The 18,939-nt window shown below is 34.4% G+C and overlaps 1 protein-coding gene across 1 annotated transcript in view; it reads left to right on the top strand.

Moving 5' to 3' along the window:
- The window catches only part of MDGA2 (MAM domain containing glycosylphosphatidylinositol anchor 2), an 852,475-nt gene that overhangs the window by 734,352 nt on the left and 99,184 nt on the right, over positions 1-18,939 (top strand). Inside the window, exon 9 of the mRNA XM_007986604.3 lies at positions 707-976. Within this exon, the coding sequence (XP_007984795.2) occupies positions 707-976 (270 nt within the window). The remainder of the gene's footprint in view (positions 1-706; positions 977-18,939) is intronic.

Below are 18,939 nucleotides of genomic sequence, written 5' to 3'. Positions count from 1 at the left end.
TCTTTTGTGCATCAGCTATGCTAATCCATCTGCATTTCTCTGAACATCCCTTCCTCTTCAGATTTTGTACCTTTGAATGTACACATCTCTCTACCTGGAATACTTTCTCTTACTGCTTACTCACCTGACCGTTCCCTGTACATTCTTGAAGACACAGCTGAGTATCATTTTTGTAACATACTTGCCTGGTCAACTCTCATACTGTCATCCAATTCTTATTTACTTAGCACTGTAGAATAATTTTTCATACAGTTTTGTAAATTAGCTTTTTAAATAGCTGCCTTCGGTATTAGACCATGAAGTGAATGAAGAGAGGAATCTTTTCATTGTACATTAAAAAAGGAATTCTTACCACTTTTAGACAAAGGGCCCCAAACACACAAAAAAGGAGAATATTGATAATATTAGAATTAATAGGTAAGTTTAAAAATATTTGCTGAAAGAGGTAAGAAGGATCAGTCAGCTCTAGTAGTTTCACCTGCAAATGCATTTGTAAAGCAAGGAGACTCATTTACTTCCTACCCTCAGGAAATCACATTTCCCAACCCAAGCTAAAATTTCTGGGCTTAAATGTGTTCTTCATTCACTTCTTACACTCCTCCTGTATTGCTGCATGTGTTATTAAAAATGGCTTCTTCTAATAAGAGTAGCTTTTGGCTTATTGCAAGTCACATCTTTCATCTGTTTTTACATATCTTTTCTACAGATCCCCCTGCAGTGGAACCAGCATTCTTGGAAATCCGGCAAGGACAGGATCGAAGTGTCACTATGAGCTGCAGAGTACTGAGAGCCTATCCAATACGGGTGCTGACCTACGAGTGGCGCTTGGGCAATAAATTATTACGGACGGGTCAATTTGACTCTCAGGAATACACAGAGTACCCTGTGAAGAGTCTTTCCAATGAAAACTATGGAGTTTATAACTGTAGCATCATAAATGAAGCTGGAGCTGGGAGATGCAGCTTTCTTGTAACAGGTAGGATTCCAGATATTTTCTTTTTATATGTTTTGTTTTTTTGACCAAGAGAGTTTAGAGCTATGTCAATTTAAGAATGAAAACACTTTGTAAATCAATGGAGCATAGAACAGATTGACTACTCAAGTTAGAGCTTCTACACATTTATTTTTAAGTCAAATTTATTTTAATAGTAAAAAGGGTGCACGGGCCTACAAAATTACATAGAAGTTTATCTGAATTCTAGTAGAGTTAGTGAGGAGGAGGTTGGTTATTGTATTAGTCAATTCTCACACTGCTATAAAGAACTACCTGAGACTGGGTAATTTATGAAGAAAAGAGGTTTAACTGACTCACAGTTCTGCCAGCTGAACAGGAAGCATGACTTGGAAGCCTCAGGAAACTTACAATCACGGCAGAAGGCAAAGGCGAAGCAAGGACCTACTTCACATGGTGGCAGGAAAGAGCGAGAGAGAGTGAAGGGGGAAGTGTCACACACTTTTAAACCATCAGATCTCATGGGAACTCACTCACCATCAGGAGAACAGCAAGGAGGAAATCCACCCCCGTGATCCAATCACCTCCCACCAGGGCCCTCCCCTGACGTGTGGGGATTGCAATGCCACATGAGATTTAGGTGGGGACACAGAGCTAAACCATATCAGTTATTTAGAGTATTTCAGTAATAATGAGACACACTGTGGTGTTGGCTGGCTTTAATTAGATCAAGTTGCAAATTTTTTTTTTTCTTTTCAAATCTCATGTGAATAGATAATTGCTCTGGTTTTCTTATTACCAGAATTTTTTTCTTTTATTTATTTGCTTATTTATGTATGTATTTATTTACTACCTCTCAATATATGATAACTTTCAATTTTGTCTTTGGCCATATGTTTACAAATATTCCAAGAAAAAGCAGTAGAGTTGTATCTGACAGATAGTAAATTAGGGAGAAGTATTGACTTTTGATGTCATTGTCTTTTAAACATTCCGTCTGTATTATGACTTATGTAATTATTTACATTGTTTTTATAATCTATATACTGCACATTATTTTTGAGTGACAAATTAGGAATGCATTAAAAAAATACTCCTCATTTTTTTTTTTGTCATAGGTAGTTAGTTGTAATAGTTGAAATGTTCATAGTAGTAAAAAAAGAAACTGGACATTGTGTATTATCTAAAAAGAAGTCATAAAAGTGATTAAAATGTTCCAGACTTAAAACTTATTAATAACATAAATTATAAGTGATAATTTCTAACTTGTGAGGGAAGTTTCTAATTATGAACTGCCTTTAGCCATTTTTGCTTTCTGAAATGTAATATTAGCTAGTCTAATCTAGGAAAGCATATCAGATGTCTGGATGAAACTTTGAAACACCAATTAGTTCATCTACTAAAGCATATCAGGATTAGTATTCCTTATGAATTTCTCATAACTCAAAATTTCGAATCTAACATAAGAGAGCCATGGAATAGAAGTATACAAAGATCCATATATTTTTAATGCACAAAACAAATCTTTCAAGATAATGCTTTTTACTGCTGAGACTCAAATTAACTGAAAACATTTTAAATTTTATTTTGTACAATTATTTTACTCTTCCATTTACCATGAATTATGCATAGTCATCCCAAAGTAGACTTGATCTAACTATACACCAAAATGTATAGAATCGAACTAAAAGGCAATGACATCTATACCTGTATTAACTCACAGGAAATCTTAAAAGATTATTCTTCTTTTCTTTCTTCTTTTAGAATTCTGTGTTTATGATGTATGTTAAAGTAAGGGCTAAAAGAATAAAGTTGTGTTCACTTAGATGTCAGAAGAAGTGTGAGACTAGTTTCCTGCTAGGAAAAAGAAGAAAGTAAGCCAAGGTATTTTGGAAACTGTGATGAGCCTAGCTTGTAGTATACTATCTATGTTAAAGATAATTAACTATAATACTAAAAAATACTTTGCATTTGTATACGTTTTATGTATTCATATTTTAATGGTGAAGTCACAGCAGTTTTATGTGGTTTAAGTGAGCTTCATGAGCTTTAGTAGAAACCCAGATGCCATTTTTCATCTTCTACGATGGGCTATGTTTTACAAGTTCTAAAGGTTAATGTAGCATATTGATTTATTAGAATAAGCGCATTTGTAAATTTGAAATTCCAAGTATTACCTATATTACTTATATATTAATATGTAGACATAAATATTTCCATTTTAATAGTTCTGTAATATTATAGCACAGGATTTAACTGGAATATGCATTTCAGTTTATCAAAGATTCAAAATGTCTCAATATTTAACTCTGGAAAAACATATTCTTCAATACTTCAAAATATCTGGGCTTATGTTTTCATGGTATGACTGAATATCATTCTATGTTATACCCCATTATTTCCCATCACATTGCTTGATCTCGAAAAGAAAACCAGTAACTCTAGAGTGATTAAATAGATGAAGGATGAACAAAAGAGTTAATGATTCAATGAAAGAAAATTTCTGAAAATAATTTTTAAATTAGAAAAAAAGTGAATACAGAGAGAGTAAAAGGATGGCTTAAGTTGAAAATACATCATATATATTTTAGGAAGCTAGTTAGTGCCCTCTGAAAAAGGTAAGTCTATGTCCTAATCCCTGGGAACTGTGGATATTAACTTACAAGGCAACATACGTAATTAAGTTAAGGATTTTGAGAGGAGGAGCTTATCTTGAATTATCTGGGTGGGTCTCAAATGCAATAACATATATTCTTATAAGAGAGAGGCAGGGGGAGTTTTAAGAGAGAAGAGGAGGCAATGTGAGTATGCAGTAATGCAACCACAATCTGAAGAACCCCTGGAGCCACTAGAAGCTGTAAGAGGCAAGGAATATATTCTCCCCTAGAGTCTCTATAGAAGTAGGAAGTAGGGTCCTGCCAGGACCTTGGTTTCAGATTTCTGGCCTTCAGAATTGGGAGAAGATAGTTTTTGTTTGTTTGTTTGTTTAAGCCATCCAGTTTGTGGCTGTTTGTTATGGCAGTCTTAGATAACAAATACACGTTACAACTCACTATTTCAAAGAACCCCTCTCTTAAAAATTATACGTGATGAATAGAACAGTTTTGTCAACTGTCCTCAGTTTTATCACACTAAGCAGGCTAGACCCTGGAGACATGGGTGCATGTGTCTTATAGCTCAGCAAAGTTGTAAGAAGGGGTTGCTTTTACCACCTAAAAGGCCAGCTGGAACAAGCGTACAACTGCAAGAGGCAGTCAGTGCGGAAAATCAATCTGGGAGGTCTCAGGTCACCTACATCAGTAGATTGTGTAGCTTTAAGCTACACATTGGCTTAAACCAACCACAAGGGATGCTTCAACATTGGAATGTTATGCCCATTACATAATATAGCAGAGAAAAGATGTTTCCAGCAGCTTGATTATATAAGAAACCAGATGACAGAATCTACTGGTAGATTCTGTTGACAGCACTACAGATTAATGAAGATGCACTTTTATTCTTTTTTTGAACATGAAGACCCAGGTAATCTGCAGCAAAATGCAATGTTTATTTATAAAGTTTTAAATTATCTGTGTCTTTCAAATTGTTCTAATTGATATTTCTAAATATTTAGCAATCAAGATGTTAGCTCTAAGCTATTCTAATTATGTTCCCACTAACTACACTTTCTTCGTATTTCTTCACTTTAACAGACTTGCTTCTGACATTATGTTTTTATTGAAATGTTTATGGGTGTCAGGAGACTAAGATTTCTTGACAAGTCAGGCAAGACAATAAATAATGTGAAAAAAGCATAATTTTTATATTAGCTTTTTTGTCTAGTTGCTTAAATGCAATAGTCTAAGCATATGGATTTATTACATGGGTTTTTTTGTTTTGTTTTGTTTTGTTTTGAGACGGAGTCTTGCTCTGTCGCCCAGACTGGAGTGCAGTGGCCGGATCTCAGCTCACTGCAAGCTCCGCCTCCTGGGTTCACGCCATTCTCCTGCCTCAGCCTCCCGAGCAGCTGGGACTACAGGCGCCTGCCACCTCGCCCTGCTAGTTTTTTTGTATTTTTAGTAGAGACGGGGTTTCACCGTGTTAGCCAGGATGGTCTCGATCTCCTGACCTCGTGATCCGCCCGTCTCGGCCTCCCAAAGTGCTGGGATTACAGGCTTGAGCCACCGCGCCCGGCCTATTACATGGTTTTAGATAAAAGAATATAAGAGCAAAATAAAATGGTAATCAGTGTTCCCCATATAATCCAGGAGACAAAAGTAGAATGCCCTTCTAACTTCCAGAAAGTGCATGTACACAGTTATATATACTTAGACTTGTAAAACATTTGGGAATTTTATCAATGGAGACATTTTAAGATTCTTTTAAACGAAAGATACTAAAGGAGGTTTTTTTTTTTTTCTCAAAAGATAACAGTGTATATATATAATAGATTTTTTATTGCATAGCCATAAATTATAATTGAGTATAAAACCACCAATATATACCCTCAACTGAGTTGTTTTTTACAATCAGGAATGTATTTAACAAGTATTTCCTGTCTACTTACTAAGTGTAAGGTACAAGATTAAACATCAGAAAGAGAACAAAAAAAACTTTCTCTGAAAAACTTTGCCAGTTTTACATGTGCATAGCATCTTGAAGTAATTTTGTTTTTATATCTATTGCACTTCTTAAGCCTTATATTCTCTTCTGGGACATTGCAGTTTCCTTTTATCTGATCTCTGAAATTTTCATATTGTTGGGCTTTATTTTCCTAGAAAACCTAGCCTATCTTAAGTGAGAAAGGTTGACTCTGTTCATTGCCTATAGGATGATATGCAAATTCTTCACTGTCATAATTCTTCAAAGCACTCATTAATATATCAAATAAAATATGTAGCATAATCTCTACTTCAGTTCTACCAGTTATTCCAAATTCAATTCAAATGTGACTATGCTGCTTCCCCCAAATCATCACACATTTGTAGGACTCTGCCTTTCTTCACATATTTCTTTATTCTGAAATACTAGCCTTTTGTGTATCTCTGTGCTACAGTTATAGTGACTTTTGCGTATGACTTTACCAGGGTTATGTTGATCATTGTTCTTCAACCAAATACACAGGTGCAGGCTGTGATAATATTTTATGATTCACAAATTAATGATTACTGCTGTAACTGCTTCTCTCTGAACATGTAAATAAACTCCAAATAACCAGGATTTAAACATGGCTTAACCATTATTTAAACAGTCTAGAAAATTATTTCAGTCAAGTTAAGTGATGTATCATTTCAGAAAGTAATACGATGGTTCTGCTCCACAAAGTCCTTGGGAATTCAGACTTCTTCCCTCTTAATCCTCAACCACCATCAATAAATGGTACATCTTATAACTCTGACTACTTAAATTGCAGCTATTAATTCCACATTTCCTCCAAAAGTGAAGCATGCTTCTTCTTTTTGAGGACACTTCCCAATAATTTTACACATTTTTTTCTGCTTGGATATCATTGAAAATAATCATATTTCTTCACTGTCAATTAATGTTGTGGGTATATATTTTATTTTAAGAAGATTAAATTGCATTATATATACACATATATGTGTGTATATATACATATATATACTATATGTGTGTGTATATATATATGTTGCCTTTATTGAAAATAGTGCAATGAAATTAAAATGAGATTGCCAAGGAAAATCCTTGAACTATAGCTTTATCTGTGTAAATCTTGCACCAATACTATTATACCCCTTTTTCAGAGCCATGAACATTTAGAGTCTCAGAATAATTTCAAAAGATAGATGATAAGAGGTTTGATTAGTGACTCAAGATATTTTAATGCTAAACATAATAAAATTGATGGTGCTCTGTTGGTTATTATTTCTGCATAAAGAATTACTACAGAGTCAAAAGCTTTAAATAACATACATATTGTCTCACGGTTTCTATGTGTCAGGATTCCAAGCATGGCTTAGCTAGGTCCTCTGCTCTGGATCTCACAAGACTGCAATCAGACTGTTGGTTGGGCTGTGTTCTTATATAGAGGCTCAGCTGGGGAAAAATACCTTCCAAGCTTATTCAAGTTACGGAAAGAATTAATTTCCTTGTGTTGTATGATAGAGGCCCTGGCATTTGCTGGCTATTTGCTGGACCTACCCTGAGACCCTAGAATATGCCTGCAGGTCCAAGAAGCTGCCCTCAATAGTTTGTCCCACGGGCTTCTCAAAAATGGCTGCTTATTTCAAACCCACAAGAAGAATCTCTAGCTCCAGTCTGCTAAACTGGAATCTTATGTACATAATACAATCACAGAAGTGACATTCTGTCACAGTTTTTAGATTCTATTAATCAGAAAGAAGTCACGGTTTTTCCCTGGCACTGAAGGAATTATGCAAAGATATGAAAAACAGGAGACAGGAATCATTGGGAGTCATCTTAGGGTTTTTCTGCCACAACTACCAGCATTTCCTGCCACTGGGGGTCCTTTTTGAACATAGCCTACATAGGAATGAAACTGCTATATCTATTGAAATATTAACTAAAGAAATCCTTCATAGTTTAATCCCTTTCCTTCATCCTGCCAAATAGGGTTTTACAAAGCAAAATTTTGCCTGTAACTGCTACTCTCACCTTTAGTTTGGAAATATTTGAGCTAGGATTTCACATCCTGTGTTTTCCTTTTGGCATATGACAATATTCGTATTGACATATTGAAACTACCAATTTCTCCATGTTCAGTATATAAAGAATTTCAAAATGACTGAGGATTTTTATATCACCTAAAACAAGATGTTGGAGCAATCTAGCATTTCTTATTCCTGAAGAATAAGTGGGAAGAAACAGCTACTAAAGGAGATTTGACTCCACATCAAAAATAAAGTGGTTTATCTTTTTTCTTTCTAATTTTGGATTGAATTAATAGTGACAGATAGAAAATATATTTTAGTCTTTGGCAGTGTTTGTATTTATTTATTTATTTATTTATTGCTATTCAGCTAGATATTTCTTTGTTAATAATGTCTAAAAATGAGCAAAATAATATTGTTGAAAAATCATTAATAACTATCAGAAGTAAGAGCAGTCTAAACATACTTTGAAAAAGAAAAATGATTGCCAGTAAAATTGCCTGTGATAACTCTAAAAGACAAGAAATTTCAATGTCAAATCAAAGTTTCTCAAGGCCAGAATTTTGCTAAATTTATTAGAATTTTATTTATGATGATAACAGGTGGACTAGTGGATCCCAATATTTTAGCAAGCTTATGAGTTGCAGTTGTATTGCAAAATAATCTTAAGCAGAAAATGATAATGTGTCCTAACAATTCTATGTATAGCCTTCTGTAGTTTACTAAGTGATTCCACACATACCCTTATCATCTCCAACAACCCTACTACATATGCAGAAGAGATGGTATCACCTTCCTTTGACAGATAAACTAACAGAGGACCAGGAAGCCAAGAATAACATAGTTCAAACTCTTTTTGACACATGTCAGTGACTCTTTTATTAGTGATGATAAAGGAATATTTGAATAATCAAGCCAGATAAAATATAAGAGAGTCCATGAAAAATCTGGAAAATTAGGGATAAAAATGTAAATATCACTTAACGAAGTTAATGCTATCACTTATTACTAAAATATATACCTTCATATTTGACTTAAATTCATATATTTTTTTAAAAAATTATTTTTCTCCAGTAAACATATGATGAGGTATTTATATTTCATATCATACTTAAATAAAAACTTCAATTAAAATTTTTATTATTTTTACAGCAGTTTGATGGCTCCTTAATTTATTTTCATTACTCATTTTCTTCATTATAAAATCATATAATTTCTTCAATAAAAGATTCAGAGCAATGTTACTATCAAAAATCTACTATTGGACTCTCTTAAAACTAAAGCATTGCAATGCTAAAGATCAATTTAAAGCGCAACTACCATTCAACCCCGCAGTCCCACTACTGAGTATCTACCCAAAGGAAAAGAAATCATTATATAAAAAAGATACCTCAACTTGTATGTTTATCACGGCACTATTTACAATAGCAAAGTCATGGAATCCAACTAAGTATCAATTAATAGGTGACTTGATTAAAAAATGTGTTATATATATATGAGGAATACTATATAGCCGTAAAAATTAATGAAATCATGTCCTTTGCAGCAACGTGGATGAAGCTGGAGGCCATTATTCTAAGTGAAATAACTGAGAAACAGAAAATCAAATACCAATGTTCTCATCTATAAATGGGACCTAAACGATGGATACACATGGACATAAAGATGGAAATAATAGACTTTGGGGATTCCAAAATGAGAGAAGAGAAAGGGAGGTGAGGGTTAAACAATTACACATTGGGAAACATTTCAATGCTCACTATTTGAATGATGGGTACACTAGAAGGCAATTTTACATGGGTATATTATGCAATATACCCATGTCAAAAGCTACACATATGCCCCAAAAATCTTTTTAAAAAAAGAAATCACAGTATCAAATTACAACATGGAGAAAATTACGTGAACTCCTCTAGTCCACATGGAACTCTTGTGGATAATCTGTTGTGGGTACAGCTGTCTTTTATTCTTGGTTGTATGTAAAGAAAGTTCTCCCATGAATGAAAGATTTTAACATCTTCTAACAGATTAACTCTGTGCAAGCCATTTAATTCTTTGTGGCCTTGCTTCCTCTATCTGTCGAATGGGAGATGATAAATCTGCTTCCCATGACTCACATAATTTTAGGATTATTAGATAAGCTAATCAATGTGAGTGTTTTAAAAACAAAGCAATATGATCATATAAAAGTAAGATGAGAAGATTTCCAGATTTAGCCATAGGTAAGCTACTTTGTGTCTGAGTAACACAACAATTGAAAATGCCCCTCCAAAAAGGCAGAGATGGGCAGAATGACAGATTTCAGAGATAAAGTAAGTAATCAATGCACAGTTGAGCTTTGGTTGGAAGAGAAGTGCGGTAAGATAATTAGGCTGGAGCCAATGAGGCCAGTGACAATATTTTGTGGCTAGTCTGAGAGAGAACTTTGCATTTTAGGTGAGCTTTTTCCCCTCTGTATATTATTCTGGATGGCTTATTGCCTGACATTACCAAGGAGCAGAAAAGCAGCAATTCTAACTTGAAATATTTGGAGAAAAATTGAGAGAGAACCATAGCTGGAATGGACAGTGTATAGAAATGAGGGCAGCCAGGGTGGTTGGCTCTCAGAGTTTCTACTGTTCTTCCTCTCCTCACATCTCCATTCACACTCCCTCAAGCTAGACCACACCCAAGAGGCAGGCCAACCTAAGATAACAGCAGGGCCTGGACCTAGAGTATTTTAAACTGGGAGAACTGGAGGGAGAAAACTGAAGAGTAGAGGGAAGAGAAGATAGAAAATGGTAAAAATGATACTGCAACCAGATCTCTCCATCCTGAATCACTCCTTCTCTTTACCTAAGGAACACAAGCAAGAGCCTAGGTCATCCTTACTCTCATAGATGGTACAAGGCAATTAGGGCTCTCACAGGAATAAAATCTGCAAAATCCGGAGGAAAACAATTATGAAAGAAAGAAGACAAATGGAATAATCTATTCCACATTAGGCAGGAGTATTAAGAAACAGAAAGTAAGAGTTTTAAATACATAAAATTTCATCCTCAAAGAAAGCAGGGAGGATATAAAAAACATGAAGAAGAAAAAAGAGCATTGCAGAAAAGAAATTGATGACAATGGGTATACAAATATAACAGTTGATATAAATAACTACATTACTAGACTAAATTGCAGAATAGGCACAAGACAGGAATAAGTAGTTTGAAAGATATCGTAGAGGAACCCTCCCAGTAGGGGACACAAAGATAAGTCAAGTGGTGAGAGATGTGAAGGACAAAAGAATAAATATCTGCTTAGCAGGAAACCCATAAGGAAGTAAAAGACCAAATGCAGAAATAAAATTAAATTTAAAAAAAACAGATATTTTTTCAATTAGAAAGTGAAAAGCATAGTGTATTAGTCCGTTTTCACACTCCTGATAAAGACATACCCGAGACTGAGAAATTTACAAAAGAAAGAGGTTTCATTGGACTTACAGTTCTATGTAGCTGGGGAAGCCTCACAATCATGGTGGAAGGCAAGGAGGAGCAAGTCATGTCGTCTTAGATGGATGGCAGCAGGCAAAGAGAGAGAGGGAGCTTGTGCAGGGGAACTCCTCTTTTTTAAAACCATCAGATCTCATGAGACTTATTCACTATCAGGAAAACAGCATGAGAAAGACTTGCCCCATGTTTCAGTTACCTCCCACCTGGTGCCTCCCACAACATGTGGGAATTCAAAATTAGATTTGGGTGGGGACACAGCCACACCATATTGGCTAGACCTCTGAGTGATGTGGCTCATGGAATGACAGCAGCAATAGGTTGGGAGAAAAATTTACATGCTCTGATAAATTTAAATGAATTTTAAAATATCAAGTACAAAAATGTTTAAAAAGCTATTTGTAGAGATAAAGTAGATCATTTATACAGGATTTAGAATTATATAGACATTAAACTTCATGCAACTTGACATGCAGAGAGATAATGGAGTTACGTTTTCAAAATATTAAAGATAAAACACATTGAAAAAGAATTTTGCATGCAAATAAATGTACATTTAATTGTGAGGACACGATAAAAATACTCCTAAAAGTTGATCTTACAAAGATTATTTTAAAAAAAATTCTTGGTTGTTGGAATTAAGCAAGAAAGAGATGAATCTGGGAGAAAAGAATGGAATATGAGAAAGAAGAAAGGATGAATAAAGACCTAATCAAGTCTGTTTTTTTTGTAAACAAGTAATGCTTAAAATATTTTATTCATAATAATTCAGTATTAAGACTTGAGTCGATGCCAATATAACATAAGGGGACAGGTCTTATGAGGATATAAGGGGAAGGACCTGGCATCCTTCCTCTGACCTGTCAGTCATGATAGGGAGTTATTGACACTAAAAAATCAGTGTTTCACTGTATTGTCAGTTTTCTCTGGGCCTATGGTGTAAGTGAGGTGACTGGAGGAACTTAGGGGTAAAAGAGAAAATTCTAGTTTTGGAATCCTCTTCTCTGGTCTTGGTACGACTAGCCTTTTCTTGTTCTACAAATCTTAATATATGTCATCTCTCAGAGATTGTCTTCAGAATATTGTCAAACCCAAAAATTATGTAACTGTTTGTTGACTACATCCACATCATAATGTATGTTTCATAGGAGCAAACATCAGTCCATTTATTGAATGAATATTTCAGGCCATTAAGATTTCTCTTAACAAGCACTTATTCCTGCTTGTTAGCCTTTCATTTACTGCTATATTGGCAACACAACTCCAGTGCAATATTAGTTCACAAGTAAATGCATTAATTCGTTTCAAAGTACAGAAACCTTTGAAAACGTCTTTTTTTTTTTTTTTTTTTTTTTTTTTGCAGGCACGTTAATAGATTCTTTTGTGAGTAAACAAGGGAGAATATACCAAGTTTCAATAATTATCATATAAATTGACAATATAGTTGTAAAATCAAACAATAAGGCTATATCATATTGAGCTCACTGCCTACAATCTCCCCTCCAATATCTGTAGGAATTCCTCATACATAGAGCACTACCAATGAATACTTGTTCAATGAGTGAAGCTATAGGAAGAGAAGGAAAATTTAGAAGTTTAGCTCTCATACCTGAATTTTTATTCAGATTAAATTAAAACATTATTTATAGTTTTAAAGATTTTTGTCCACTTTTTGACTCATTTTATCTGTGTTATAGCATATTTTTTCTTTATTCTAATTTTCTTTGATTTCTAATTTAAGCAACATTATCTACTTAACCATATGTGTTAACCATGTCTTTAAAATACATGCATTATACAACTCATGTCTTCGTTAAAAGCTTTTGAATACCGTGTTGTAGCTTTACTAAAATCTTGAAAATTATCTGGAAAATACTGATGGAGCCAGCCTTTCTACTACAAACAACCATAACATTGGGCAAACTACATGAGGTTACAATTTTAAGGAATAAAAACACACAGTGCAATACTGCATTTCATGTGAGAGGGAAACCGATGAATTGAGCCCCATGATTATTCTAGCTCTCCATTTTGGGGAATTTGCTATATATGAACATAGCAAGGTAGAGTCTGAGCAGAGCCTGGATTTCTGGCTAAGCTAAAGAAACATATATTAAAAGCTCAAAGCAGCAAAAGCATCTATCCGCAGGACAAAATATTGTATAGTAAAAAAACTCTGTAGTAGAAGGGTCATAGGGGTTAGTGTGGATCCTTACCTCAGGACTAGACTCTACAAGGATGAGGTGATTTACCATTTTCTTCTCTATGGGATTTCTGCAAGCAGAAAATTGATAATAGAGTTCTAGCAATGCTAAAGGAAGCCGGAATTTCAGCTCATCAGGATAGATTATACCTCCTTAAATTCTAAACAACTCCAAAAGGATTAAGTCAGAGCAATAAAAACCATGTCAGAGTAAAGACTTATTCTAGGTACTCCATAACAAAAACTAATACCAAGCTCTGCTAAAATTTAGAGGGAGGTAGAATTTCATGGTGAGTCCCACCAAGTTAGAAGAGCTTAGGAATATCCTTGGATTTCCACAGATTTCATCACTTTTTACATTTAATGAAATGTAAAAAGCTGGCAAACATCGGTTCAAAAGGGACAGCAGGTAATTGAACTGTCTACTAAACTAAAACTTGACACTCTTTACAGGGTGAAAGAGAGCACAGTCCAGTTATTTATAATATATTATTCATGATGTTCATTAAACAATAAAAATTACCTGATGTGCAAAGAAAAGAGGAAAATGTTACTTACGGTCCAGAATAATAGTAGTTTATTAAAAACTAACCTTAAGGTGGGTCAGATGTTGGATGTAGCAAAAAGCTTCAGGTAGCTATTATAAAAATTTTCAAAGTATTATGGGAAAATATGTTCAAATAATTAAAGAAAAATGCAGATTTTATGAGCAAATGAATAAGAAATTTTAGCATACAGAAAACCCTAAAAAAGAACTAGATGCAAATTGAACAACTAAAACTCACAATAATTGAAATGAAAAATTCTATGGGTGGGCTTAATAGTATACTGGAAAAGGCAAGAGGACTGGTAAAATTGAAAACAAATTGAAAGAGCTGATCCAACCTGGTAGATTAAAAAAAAATAGAGGGTTGAAGAATAAAGAGAAGAGACCTAAAAACATGGGGCACAATGTAAAACAGTTGAAAACAAGTGCACTTGAAGTTCTAAAATAGAGTGAGAATGGGGCAGAAAAAATAGCTGAAATTTTCTATAAATTTTTGAATCAAACCCTCAGATCCAAGCATATCATGGTGCACAAAGCAAGAAAAATACAAGAAAACCACACGTAAAAATACCATAGTCCAACTGTGGAAAACTAATGATAAAGATAAAATTTTCAAAGCAGCCAGAAAAAAAAATGATATTCTGATGATATGCATGACAATTACTTTCTCATTAGAAATAATACAGCCTAGAAGAAAATGGGACTTCTTTAAATCTTTAAATATCTTCTGAAAATACTGTCAATTTATATTTTATGTCTAGTGAAAATATACTTTAAAAATTAGAGTCAAATAAACATGCATATTATGAAAAATAAAAGCTAGAGAATTGGTAGTTTGCAAAACTGCAGTACAAAAAATGCTAAACGGTGATCTTTATACTTAAGGGAAAGGCTATCAGTGAAAACCAGGATCTATAAAAATAAATGAAGAAGATTAGATATAGTAAATAAGTGGATAAAGATAAAAGGTTATGTTTCTTTTATCTTTCAATTTTCCTGATAAACATCTGTATAAATGGTGGTCAACAAATAGCAGCCTGAGGTCAGCAAACTGTTTTTGTAAATAAAATTTAATTGGGACACACCTTCCCTGATTTGTTTATGTATCGTCTATAGCTGCTTTCATGCTACAACGGCAGAGGTGAGTAGTTGCAACAATGACCATATGGCTCAAGCCAAGAATATTTACTGTCTGGTCCTTTACAAATAAGTCTGCCAATCAATCTCCGGTTTGAAGAAAAAATAGTAACATTGTAAGTTATGGTTCACAGCATATTTAGAGCTAAAACATGCCAATAGCACAAGCGATGGAATTAATTTGAATTATACTGTTGTAAATTTATTACATTTGTGATGTGGGAAGTGGAAAGTAAATAGAGACCTCAGAGAAGCACGAAGTATGGAATGTGATATGTTAACTGGTACAATATTGACTCTAAGTAGAATCGGTAAGTGAATGTTGCATACTTTAAGCCATATAAATATCCGTAAAAAGTTTTTTTTGAATTAGTCAAAATACCCCCGGAAATGAGTAACAGATGAATGAAATATTGAAGAGACAAAACAAAGAGCAAGATGGCAGACTTTAACTCAGTCCTGTTAACAATTACGTTAAATGTAAATGAATTTAAGATTCCAATTAGTTGTCAGAAATGGTAGAACTGGATTGAGGAAAAATAATGCAAACTATCTATAAGATACACACTGTTTTCTATGAGAAATGCAATTCAAATACAAAGACACAAAAAGACTGAAAGGAAATGGGGGAATACATAGCTTTCAAACAACAGACATAAAAATGCTGGCATGGCTGTACTATTATCAGAAAAAGTAGACTTCAAGATAGAATAATTACAAGAGTTAAAGAGGAACACGGTAATACTACAACAGGAATTTATAGGGAAGACAAAACGGTTCAAATTATGTGAACATCTATTAATAGAGCCTCAAAATTCCTAAATAAAAAATACTACCAGGAGTAACACACTATTCCATAATTATAGTTCAAGATTTTAATACCCATTTATTCATGATTGATAGAATATGGAGATTAAAAAATCACTAAGGTTTTAGAAGATTTTAAGCATATTATTAAGTAAACTAAATTAATTTACCCAATAGAAATGAAAGCATATGTATACACAAAGACTTAGGCACAAACTTTAATATCAGCTTCATTTGTAATAGCCTCAAACTAGAAACAATCCAAATGTCCATCAACAGGTGAACAACTTGTGATCTATTCATGAAACGGAATTTTACTCACTGTTAAAAATGGAAAGAACTACTGATACATGCAAGTTGATGGATTTCAAAAACAATGTCGAGTGAAAAGAACCAAACACAGAAAGTGCATATTTTATTATTTCATTTATATGAATTTGCTGAATAGGAAAAACTAATCTTTAGTAATGAAAAGTGGATTTTTGTTTGCCTGGGTCAAGGGTGGAGGTGACTAATTACGAAGTGGCCGGAGGTAACTTTCTGCAGAGATCTATATCTCTGCAGAATCTATATCTTGATTATTGTGGTGATTACATACCAATATATATTTTTCCAAACTCATCAATAATCACACTTAAAATGTATGAATTTTATTATATTTAAATTATATCTTAATAAGGTACTATTGTGTTGTAAACGGATAAAAAAATCTACCAGCTAAGGTAGGCTTGGGAATAGAAAGTGTTTCATAATGTGAATGGCATTTGTTCCATGTAATGTTATAATGTATATAATTTTTCTAATGCATATTGTAGTAACATATGCAAAGTAATTTAGCAAAATTAATTTTTCCTCAAGAATGATTTGTTCCTTTTTCTTCTCCACTAGCCTTCAAACTTCTTTTAGTTGGGGAAGCGAAAATAGTTATTCTTCACAGTATTTCCCCTCTCCATATCATTGTTTCTCTATTATATTTCTTGCATGAAGAGACAGCAAATGTTACATCAAAAATATAGAATGACCCAATTTGTTGGTAGCAAAAGTCATATATAAAAGTTGAATCAGAAAGATATCAATCAGGTTTTGGAGTATTACCATTTTGTAAGCAGAGACGGTCACTGCTGTATAAAATAATGGAAAGATGGAGATATCAGTCTCAAACAAGCTAGGGTGTAGGGTTACAAAACTGTGTCTTACAGCTTGCTCACATTATTTTTTAGTCTGCATTAGATCTAATTTGTAAATAATAAGAAACGGTCTAAAATTTCAAACAGTTTCCTCTGAGAGAAAAGAAACTCTAATATTTACTGACATCAGAGAAGAATGAAACAAAGAAAACTGAATGTAGAAAAGCACATCTATGTATATTAATATCCTATGTTTAGTACTGCTATTCTTAAGGGCCTATTTAGATCTTAGCACATTTGGAATTTTCAGTAGAAATTGAGTGGTAATAAAACCAATCTGTGAAGGAATCACAGAACTTTTTAGTTCAGTGGAATCAAAGCCATCTCTCAAACCTTTCGGTGTCTGTTTAAGCACCTGGCCTCTGTCTTTCACCCTGAAGGAATGATTAATGGATGAGAACAGTTCAGAGTGTGTTCCAAGGGCATACCTGAAGCCAGACTTAAAGTGGTCAGGAGAGAGATTCCACAGATGATAGCCCACAGCCTGATCTGGCATCATTTCTCAAGAGAGATTTTGTGACAGGTCTCTAAGTTGAGAAAGTCAATAGAGGTTTTCTTGTTAAAAATTCTGTCAAGGATTCAGACCAGAGGATATAACCAAAGTCTTATGATTTCACATTACTTAAGTGAGCATTACTTGAGAAATCTCCTTCTTTTATCATTCTAATGACTGTCTATTTTAAAAGAATGTATCACAATGGCAGTTACTAGGAGCCTTGGGATCCAACTGCCAGCAGATAGATACCTGCTTTGCAGTCAGATCCAGTCCAGTGATTCCTTGCAAGGTGATAAGAGCAGTTATTTGTGTTCTATTCTTTTTCTTGTTCTAGGATTCATATTCAAGACTTTCAGTTATTCCTGGAGAGTCACAGTGATGCAGGTTCAATAACCAGTTTCCTTTATTCACATCTAAATCTACTTTATTGACTCAAGTTATATGTTTTGGAGAAAATAAATGTTCCTAGAAGATAAACAGCATACCTTCTGGGCTTCTCTCCAACTCACTTGAACACCTCTTGCTCCCTGCCCAAATGATATTCAGCACATTCATATTCAGCGATGGACCACCCACATGTGCAGCAGCAGCACTTGCCAAGAAGTTAATGTGGTCTATAAGTACACTACTGAACATTCAGTTCTTTCAGCCTGAGAGTCGCTGGATCAGTTCATCCATCTGTTCCCCTCCACGCACACACTCAACCAATGGTCCTTTAAATGAACACAAGGCTTTTAGATATTTTGGAACTATTAAGTTTGTTTGTTTGTTTGTTTGTTTTTTTGAGACGGAGTCTCGCTCTGGCACCCAGGCTGGAGTGCAGTGGCATGATCTCAGCTCACTGCAACCTCCACCTCCCGTGTTCAAGCGATTCTTCCGCTTCAGCCTCTTGAGTAGCTGGGATTACAGGCTCCTGCCATCATGCCTGGCCAGTTTTTACATTTCTGTAGAGACGGGGTTTCACCACGTTGGCCAGGCTGGTCTTGAACTCCTGACCTCAGGTGATCCGCCCGCCCCGGCCTCCCAACGTGCTGGGATTATGGGCATGAGCCACCGCGCCCGGCCAGAACTATTAAGTTTTAAGGAAATGTATAGCTTTAGTGAAGACTAAATACATTTATTTGCAGCTTATAGTATACTTCTTATTCCTGAGTTAAATATTTAACAAAGTACTTGTAGTTCTTATTCTAGAGATGTAGTCAATCCTTATCTTTATAAATTTCTGAGTCGACAATACTTTCAAATAATGACATAATATAGCAAATATGGTTGAGTGCTAGGGATAAGCTTGTAGTTTAAGTTTCCATACTCAGAGAGGCAAAGTGGATATCCTTTTGCAGTTAGTCCTCCATCCTATCAGAAAGTCCACTAACCTATACAGTAACTCTGTATATTAGGAGGGAGAAAAGCTCCTTTCTTGAAGTAGATGTAGTTCCTATACCAGGGCACAAGTGGTAGCAATAGTAATATAGCCTGGAGTTCAGCCTCAGTCATGCCTTCAGCCAGGCATGCACTTGGTTGTA

This window comes from Chlorocebus sabaeus, chromosome 24 (assembly GCF_047675955.1).
Source record: "Chlorocebus sabaeus isolate Y175 chromosome 24, mChlSab1.0.hap1, whole genome shotgun sequence".
Lineage (NCBI taxonomy): Eukaryota > Metazoa > Chordata > Mammalia > Primates > Cercopithecidae > Chlorocebus > Chlorocebus sabaeus.
This window is presented reverse-complemented; position numbering and strand designations above follow the sequence as displayed.